We start from the raw sequence: 9271 nt of genomic DNA, 5'->3' as shown, positions 1-9271 counted from the left end.
TCAGAGGACCCGGATATCTGCTAATACCACACGTCAAGCAAATCAGAAAACGAGAATAAAAACGATAAAGTATAAGAAATCGAAAAGAGAGCAAAGTAGATCTTATTCCGAATTTGCGTATGAGCGTTTACAACAAGGTATAAGCCTGGGCTCGAGAGCTGTCGGCGAGATTCCTAGTTCTAGCAACCCTAAGACGGCTAAACCTAATTGAGTCGCAGCTCGAAATAACAAAAACGGAAAGTTGCCTAAATTGATCTAAGTGCTAAGTTTTGTCTGAAAAAGTTCTCTCCCCATGCCTCTCGCCTACGACTCCTTATATACTTGCTCTTTTACTCTTATGCCCTTAAGCCGTCATAGCATAAAATGGAGATATTCCATTTTTCCCGATCTTAATAATTATCATCAAAATATCATAATTATCCGCGGAAACTTGACATTTATCCTTCCTTGCGCGCCAAGCATAAGCCGTGCTACAGTTTACGGGCTTTTGGTTAAGAAATCGTAGGGTGGGCCTCGAGTCTTGTTTTAGGTCCCTTTGGGCCGTCTTCCGACTCGAAGCGTTTACTGAGACTTCTTTCGTTAAAGAACAAACTTTCCGTGGTTTTAATCCGCAAACTTTGTTCGTTGATTTAGAACAGCGGAAAACATGAACCGAGTTTGCTACGGTCTTCGGGAGATAGCATCGAAGGTTTGACGAGAATGCATGGACTGGTGTCGTATCGACGTTTCGGAAGAGCTCGGTCGCTACGTAGCGAACGAGGTTTGGCTTGAGCCCGGTCGCTACGTAGCGACCCAGCTTTGGCTCGAGCTCGGTTGCTACGTAGCGACCAGAAAGCGTGCATGTGCGGTAGTTGCTCAATAACCGAGCTTGGTTTGTCCACTTTGAGCCTTTAAGGATACTTCTTCGTAAAAACTTCGTATTGGTTAATTTTTACGAAATCATATTTTTCTTTTACTATCTTTTCGGAAATACGATTTCCGAGGGTTTTCGGGTGTTAATTCCGTCATGACCGTTTTTGACCCCAACAACGTTCGGTCGCTACATAGCGACCAAGCTTGGCTCGAGCTCGGTGGCTACGTAACGACTGAGCGGGACGGACGCTCGGTCGCTACATAGCGACCAAGCTTGGCTCGAGTTCGGTCGCTACGTAGTGACCGTATAGTGTGCATGTGCGGTAGTTGCGTAATGACCGAGCTTGGTTTGTCCGTGTTCCGATCATCATACTCGAACTTATCCGTAGCTGGTTTAATATGTTTCCGACGGCTTATGTTTGATCCAAATAGAATTCAAACAAAGCTTTATCTCGAGAACATACGTTGTGACGTTTCTCTTGACCGAGCACGATTTGTTGCGGAAAGACATACTTGTATTCTGCGGAGATTTGGACGTTAACTTCGTCGTAACCGTTTTTGACCCGAACAGGGATTAAAGAGTAAACGTTTACCCCAGAGACGACTATGGCGCAGGACCTCCTTGCTCATCAAAAAGTGCACCCCACGAAAGCGCCGAGATTCATCAACATCTTCTTTGCCATCACTTCCCCAAGAAAAGATACCGGACGAGATACATCTGAGAACAAAACCGACTATCAACAGATCAACTACAAAGGGAAAAGGTGCAGGAAGCGAGACTCACCAACTGTACGACAGAAAGTAGGGTAATGGAAGAGTTCCTGGATCTTCATAAACATGTATCGACCACTCCAATTATTCTTGAAAGAAGAATGACTCTGAATACCTCTCCGAGGTTCCTCAACTACAGGAGCACCATCACGAGGTTGAAGGTGGTAAAACCCAGGCACTATCCTCCAAGGGGCAAAGCGATAGGAATATAGCACCTCGTGAATCCCGGTCTCAGGACCATGAAGCTCCCCGAGTACCTGGATTGACATCAAAATCTTCCAGGACAAGGGAGTAAGCTGAGAAGGGCAGAAACCGAAAAACGAAGATACCTCAGCCACCAGCGAAGGAACAATCCCCCGGAAGCCTGCCACTAAATACGCCTCATAGTTAGCAATCTCTCCCGGTCCTCCATCAGGCGCGCGTTCGAACTCGGAAGGACTCCTCATATGCACCGAGGAATGGATCCCATACTTCTTCTGTATCGCCTTCAAGTCTCCCTCACAAATCTCAGAGCGCGGGCCATCGTCAATAGTAAAGCGTTCGCGTTGCTTCAAAGGCGCCATTGGGATCGCCTCACTACCTGTTTCGGAAGCCGTTCCAAAGGAAACAATAGGCGATGAGAATGGATCAGCAAACAGACGGCAAGGCCTTACGCGACCACCCACGAACGAAGGAGAAAGATCGGAGTTCATCTTCTCAAGCTGATGATGAATAAAGCTCCACGCATCAGAAATCCTAAATATACGCCTAGCTCTTTCCTTTCTTGGAGCCTGGAAAAACGAAGTCGGATATTTCCAAATCTTCAGAAGAATTCCTTGCGACAGGACTGAAAGAAGTAAAGATGCCACACTTTCGCTCTCCTCCACGATCTAACGGACCCCCGAAGTGAAAATCTGCTCCGGTGTCACCATTTCCAGAAAGGCAGAAGAAACTACTATTAGACATCAACTGCCACGAAGGAAGCGGTCCTTACCTGGGTTCAGAATGAGTTCCGACTTGAGTGGAACCTAGGCTAACATGACTAGCGGAACAAGGTCATGCCTAAAGGGAGCCTGCTGAGAATAAGTAACCCCGGTTGACTTGAGTGCACATGTTATTCCTAGATTTCGATGACAAAGTCGAGAAATAAGGGGCAAACTGTTGGGGAAAAATATCCCGGTATATTTCTCCTAGCCTCCATGCAGGACTCAGATCCCCGGATCCCTAGTAAACGGCTTCCCCGGGTCCCCCCAGAGGGAACCCTAGGCTCGATCCATGGACCCTGCTCCCTTCCAGGAAATGGAAAACTTCCGACAAGGAGAACCTTCCATATTTCCGAATATGGAAGAGTTTAACCTAATGAAACCGACTTTCGAACGACTATATAAGAGCTACAACAGCCCTGAAGCAGGAGATGAAAACCTTGGAACTTGGAGATTATACTTAGGCGGCTAGGTTTGGGTTCATACGAATATACTTGTAATCCTTGCTTGTTCTATGTAATAAAGATCTCTTCAAGTCTATATTTTCTTCAATCTCTCTAAATCCTCATGAAACACTCTTAAATCTACCCAACAAATCAACTTGTCCATCGTTCCGTGGTACGCACAAAGAGCCTACACAAAAATCCCCTAACAGAAGAGGCCGTAGTAATACTAGTTATCCGAGTAACTTACAAAGGGTAAACCAAAGTTACCCTAGTAATACTAGTATACTAGTTATACTAGTTACCCGGGTAACTTTGGAAGAAGAAGAGAATCCCTATTCCCTTAGCTAAGGCATCAGTCCGTTGCAAGGAAAAAGGAGGTGCGTGTGACAGGCTGGAGAAGAGCTGGATAAAGCAAAAGGAGCTTTATGCACAGGGAAGAATCTCATTGTATGATTTGAATTAAAGCAAACCTTATCTCTTGTAATAGTGCCACTTTATAAAACCCTCATCCTAGTGTTGCCTCCTCATATATATTGTAAACTCTGATCAGATTAATAATTAAGAAGTATGGGATTATCCCTCTAGACTCTCTCTCTTGTTCATGATGATTCTTAAATACTCTTAAACATGATTACTACCTAATCTCTCTACATATCTCCCATTAACCTTCTTTAATCTACCTTTAATATCTCAATACCTACTATATTCTCTAAAATCATATCGTACCAGAGCCAGGTTGGCTTTGGTATTGAGAAACCTCGTTCCATTTCTTCCTTTCTCTAGCTCTTGTGTCCTTGTGTTCTTGTTCTTGTGTTCTTGAGGGTTCCGTGTAGCTGTGTGATAAAGTTGAGTCATGTGGTGCTGTGCTTTGAGTTCGTGTGTTCTTGAAGTCTGGTACTGTGTGTTCTTCAGCTGAGTTGCATGTTTGAAGCTTTCTGGTCATTTCTGGTTCAAGCAAGAGAAGATGGAAGGAAACAACTTCAGCAAGCTAGTTACTTTCCCGGTTGCGTTGAAGGGTGGTTCAAACTACCTCTTGTGGTCTAGATTGGTGAAGACTACCATTGTAAGGCTAGGGCTGTGGAGCCACATCAGTGATGATGGTCCGAAGCCAGTGGCCAAATAAACTGAAGAAGGTGAAGAGGAAAAGACTCTCACCAAAGCTGAAGCGAAGAAGTGGGTACAAGAAGACTTGATGGTGCTCTTCGTGCTGCAAGGATCTCTTGATGTCCCTCTCCTTGAAGCTTACAGCTACTGTGAGACTCCCAAACACTTGTGGGAGACCCTCTTAAAGACGTTTGGAAACGTCTCCAACATCAGCCGTGTGTTTGAGCTGAAGAGAGTCATCAACTCCATGAAGCAAGATGGAGGAGAGCTCACCAAACACATGGGAAAGTTTGGATCATTATGATCTGAACTTGAAAGTCTACGACCTAACACCACTGATCAAGAAGCTCTTATGGAAAGAAGAGAACAAGATCAAGTGTTTGGGTTGTTGATGACATTGGATCCTTGCTACAAGGATGTCATCAAACACATCTTGAGATCACCTAACCTACCATCCATGGAGGAAGTATGCGCGCAACTTCAGAAGGAAGAGGGATCTCTTGGCTTGTTTGGAGGCAAGGGTGAGATTACTATGGCTTATCAAGCTGAAGGATTGCAAGCAAACAAGGCTGCATACAGAGGCTCAGGAAGGAAGTATGAAAAGTATGAGGGAAGCTGTGAGCATTGCAAGAGGACCGGGCACAAGAAGAGTGAGTGTTGGATCCTACATCCTCACCTCAGGCCATGCGGGGTCAACAGGGATAGGGAAGCAAAGGCTAATCTTTCTGCTGAAGCAAACGGTGCTCGTTCATCCGGAGCTAGCTCAGGCGCTAAGGTGGGTGAAAGTAAAGGTAGAGCCTTGGCGCCTCATCAACTGATTGGAAAGGGTATGGATCAGGAAGTGTTCAAGAGAGCTGACCTTGAAGCCTTCTTTAAAGCTCTTAAGGAGTCTGGTAACACCCTCGGAAACACCCTTGGATACTCATACGCTGCTCATACATTGCCTAGTAATACTGATAAATTACTAGACATTTTTTTAAAGCTCTTACACTGCTGCTAGTAATCCTAGTAATACTTATAAGTTACTAGACATTTTAAAAGCACCTACACTACTGCTAGTGAGCCTAGTATAACTAGTAAGATGTTAGGATTACTAGGAAACCTGATAAAACAAAATGAACCATCAAAGACTGAAATTACTAGAAACATGTATAAACCTTTGATCATTGATTCTGGTGCATCGCATCATATGATTAGTGATAATAACCTGATTAAAGACATAGAACCGGCTCATGAACATGTTATGATTGCTAATGGAGATAGAATTCCTATTAGAGGAATTGGTAAACTTAAACTGTTTGATAAGGATTCAAAAGTATTTTTCATGCCTGAGTTTACTTTTAATCTTTTATCTGTCAAAAGGTGCACCATTGATCTTCAATGCAAAGTTATCTTTAGTCCTGATGATGTTAAGTTTCAGGATATTAAAAGCAGTAAGTTGATTGGGCAAGGAGCAACCAAAGGAGACCTTTATATGCTTGAAGATCTTAGTCCCATCTCAAGTTTTGTTTCTCTTTTAGTTCTGTTTCTTCCTTAAGTAAAGATGCATTATGGCATGCTAGACTTGGACATCCACATGTTAGAGCTTTAAGCATTATGTTACTAGATGTCATGATTAAAAATAATGATTGTGAGGCATGTATTTTGGGCAAACATTGTAGGACAGTGTTTCAAAGATCATCCACTAATTATGAGAATTGCTTTGATTTGATTCACTCTGATATTTGGACTGCGCCTTGTTTATCTAGGGATGATTATAAGTATTATGTCACATTCATTGATGAAAAATCCAAATACGCCTGGTTAACACTCATCAAAACAAAAGATAGGGTTTTTGATGCATTTAAAAATTTTCAAAGCTATGTTTGTTGGGAAAAAATATCCCGGTATTATTTCCCCCAGCCTCTGGACATGACTCAGATCCCCGGATCCCTGATAAACGGGTACCCCGGGTCCCCGCCGGAGGGAATCTTAAGCTCGGTCCCTGGACCCTGCTTCCTTCCAAGAAATAGAAAACTTCTGACAAGGAGAAACCTTCCATATTTCCGAATATGGAAGAGTTTAACCTAATGAAACCGACTTCTAGACGACTATATAAGAGCGAAAACAGCCCTCAAGCAAGGGATCGACTTGTCCAAGGCTTAGAGAATAGAACTAGATGGCTAAAATTAGGGTTCTTACTCAATACCTTGTAATCTTGTTCGTTCTATCTAGTAAAAGTCTCTTCAAGCCTATTTCTTCATTATCATCTCTAAATCCTCACAAAATACATATAAACACCCTCGGTTTACTAGCTTATCCATCGTTCAGTGGTACTCACAAAGAGCCTACTCAAAAATCCCTTAACAGTTTGGTGCTAGAAGGAGGGGAGTAATCTAAGATACGTGACAATGGCGGTGGATGAGCAAGACAATCCATCAGAATCTACCCTAACAGAAGCCAAGCTTCAACGACATATCGACGGACTGCAAAGCCAAGTAACCGACTTGGACAAGGCTCGGGAAACAACCGAAAATCTAGAGCTTTCCTCCGAGGTTCAGAGCCTGAAGGAAAAACTTGGTGAACACTCCAAACAGCTTGAGTTAAGCGCCGAGAAACTCAACCAACTACAGACGGAGAACGCTGCACTCGGAGACCAGAACAAAGCTCCCAACACGGCGAGGAACAAGAAGCGTCGCTTCAACACTCGGGTTCGACCTATGGGAAGCCTGAGCACTCCCAACACCGGAGAAGGCACCACTAACGCGACTCATGCATCCGGGGCGGCTGGGGCAACACTAGAAGGGATCGAGGATCACCAGATCTATGACCTCGAGGAAAGTGATTCCAAACCTGAACCCAAGAAAGAAGAACCCAAGAAGACGGCAGCCAAGTCTTCCATAACCGCCCATCTGGAGCAGATGTTTTCCAAGAGGTTCGACGCCATGCAATCCATGGTGGAACGTCTACCAGGAATATCTCCCCCAATCCGGAGGAGCAACCCCGACTCGTAGACAGATACTCCCTTCACGGAGGAGATCGCCTCAGTCGAGATGCCTCAGAAATTCTCCTTCCCCAGCATCAATATGTACGATGGTACTGGAGACCCCGATGATCATATCGCACAATATAAACAGAGGATGCTAGGAGTTGCGCTCCCCAAGGATTCCCGTGAAGCTATCACGTGTAAAGGGTTTGGCTCCACTCTAATTGGACCCGCCTTGCAATGGTACATCAATCTCCCTACAAGTTCGTAGAACAATTCGCGAGTAGCAGGAGCCTGGAGAAGACTTCAGACGGTCTCTACGAGATCCTCCAGCATCGAGCAGAACCCCTGCTGGACTACATAGCCCGTTTCAATCAAGAGAAAGTAGCGGTCCTTGAATGCAGTATCCCTACCGCAATCTCTGCCTTCAAGAAAGGCATACTTCCAGACGGAGGGCTCTACAAAGAGCTAACCATGTACCCTTGCAAAACCATGGAGGATGTGCTATCCCGAGCGTGGGCACAGGTGAAGTGGGAAGAGGACGTCGCTATCCGCGCCAAGGCTCAACCCAAACAGGATCAAAGGTCCACCCGATCAGACCGGGGAGACCGAGAAGAAAGATCCTCCCAAAAGGGATCCAAGGACTCTGGAAGCAGGAACCAGGGCAGGTTCCAATACCGACCATTAGAAAAAGAAGAGGGCATGTCTATGTCTGCCTGGCCCGATATCTCCCATCTCTCAATATCCACACCAGAGCTGGTCATAACGCTGAGGCAGATAGGCCAACAGGTCAAGTGGCCCCCAAAGATGAAAGCACCTGGCTCGTTCCGGAACCCGGGACTCTGGTGCGACTTCCATCGTGATCATGGCCACAAAACTGAAGACTGCGTCGCCCTGAATATCGAGGTCAACAAACGGCTCCAAAAGGGGCATCTCCGAGAATTCCTTTCAGAGAAAGCCAAGGCTCATTTTAGCAAAGAAGCATCGGGGAAATCCAAAGGAGACGCACCAAGCTCACCACCTCGCCAGGACCGGGTGATTCATGTCATCTCAGGAGGCTCTGGCGTAAGTGGCGTGATTCATGCAGCTGCGAAGAAGAGACTGCTCAAACCTAAACGCCTACTTCTAGGTACCGACGAGATAAGCTTCACAGCCAAGGAGTAAGAGAAGATATTAGCTCCCCACCATGACGCTCTAGTTGTCTCTCTCACCATAGCGAACTGTTTGGTGAAAAAAATACTAGTAGACAACGGGTCCTCCAGCAATATCATCTTGCTGACGGCGTACCATGTAATAACCCTCTTTAAAGAGTAAAACGCAGACAAGGAAAAATCTTATAACAGCCGAGAAAATTACTCAAGTAAGTGGAAGTCGGATTGATCTTTTCCCGTGGATGTTTGTGGATCCCAAGGTACATAAGAAAAATTTAGAAAGTCTTAGAATAATTTTCCATCTGAAGAAATAAATTCTTCAGGAAGTTTAGTGGATTGAAAATGCCCACGGTTCGGCCTAGAACGTCCTAGACGGACGAGAAAATTAATCGAAAATTTATTATAGGGCCTTAAGATAGAAATGACCTTAGAATTATTTTAGAACAATTTAGGTATGGGGAAAGCAAGGTTTTGGCCGATGAGAAACATCTTCATCAATCCAGATGAGATAACTAGGCGTTCGTAATTAACTATGGCTCGTTTGGGTCCGTTTACGGTGTTTCGGGTGTGTCCGGAAGCTGCTGGAGGATGCAGCAGCCTGATTTACTCCTTCCAGAAGCTGGTACTATGTCTCTTATTGATTGGACGTGGTCCAAGCAGCTCATGTTTCTTTCTTATTGGCTGATTTGGTGGCTGGCCACAAATCTGATTTTTATTGGACAGAATTGTGGCTACACACTAACCTGTCTCCAATTGGTTGCATGGGGCAGCCAGGACAGCTCCTGCTTCCCTACCCACGACCTTAAGCTCCCCTTAATCATTCCCATCACCTATAAATACCCCACACCCCTTAGTTTAGTTCCCACACTAAAAACTCGACAATAGGAAACCCGAGAGAACCCGAGAGCACCCAAACCTTAAGGATTAAATTGATAGAAGCTCTAAGTTGTGTTGGCCGCGAAATAGAAGCGTTTCCAGTCCAAAACTTTCATCTAAGTGTTGAGGTGAGTCTCGGTTATG

At 45.0% G+C, this 9271-nt stretch overlaps 1 protein-coding gene across 1 annotated transcript; it reads left to right on the top strand.

Moving 5' to 3' along the window:
* The first annotated feature begins 7340 nt into the window (after positions 1 to 7340).
* On the top strand, positions 7341 to 8264 carry LOC106373026. The gene has a single exon (XM_013813261.2). It carries the CDS (start codon positions 7341 to 7343, stop codon positions 8262 to 8264), a length of 924 nt encoding a protein of 307 aa, XP_013668715.2.
* The last annotated feature ends 1007 nt before the right edge of the window (positions 8265 to 9271 follow it).

This window comes from Brassica napus, chromosome A6 (genome assembly GCF_020379485.1).
Source record: "Brassica napus cultivar Da-Ae chromosome A6, Da-Ae, whole genome shotgun sequence".
Lineage (NCBI taxonomy): Eukaryota > Viridiplantae > Streptophyta > Magnoliopsida > Brassicales > Brassicaceae > Brassica > Brassica napus.
This window is presented reverse-complemented; position numbering and strand designations above follow the sequence as displayed.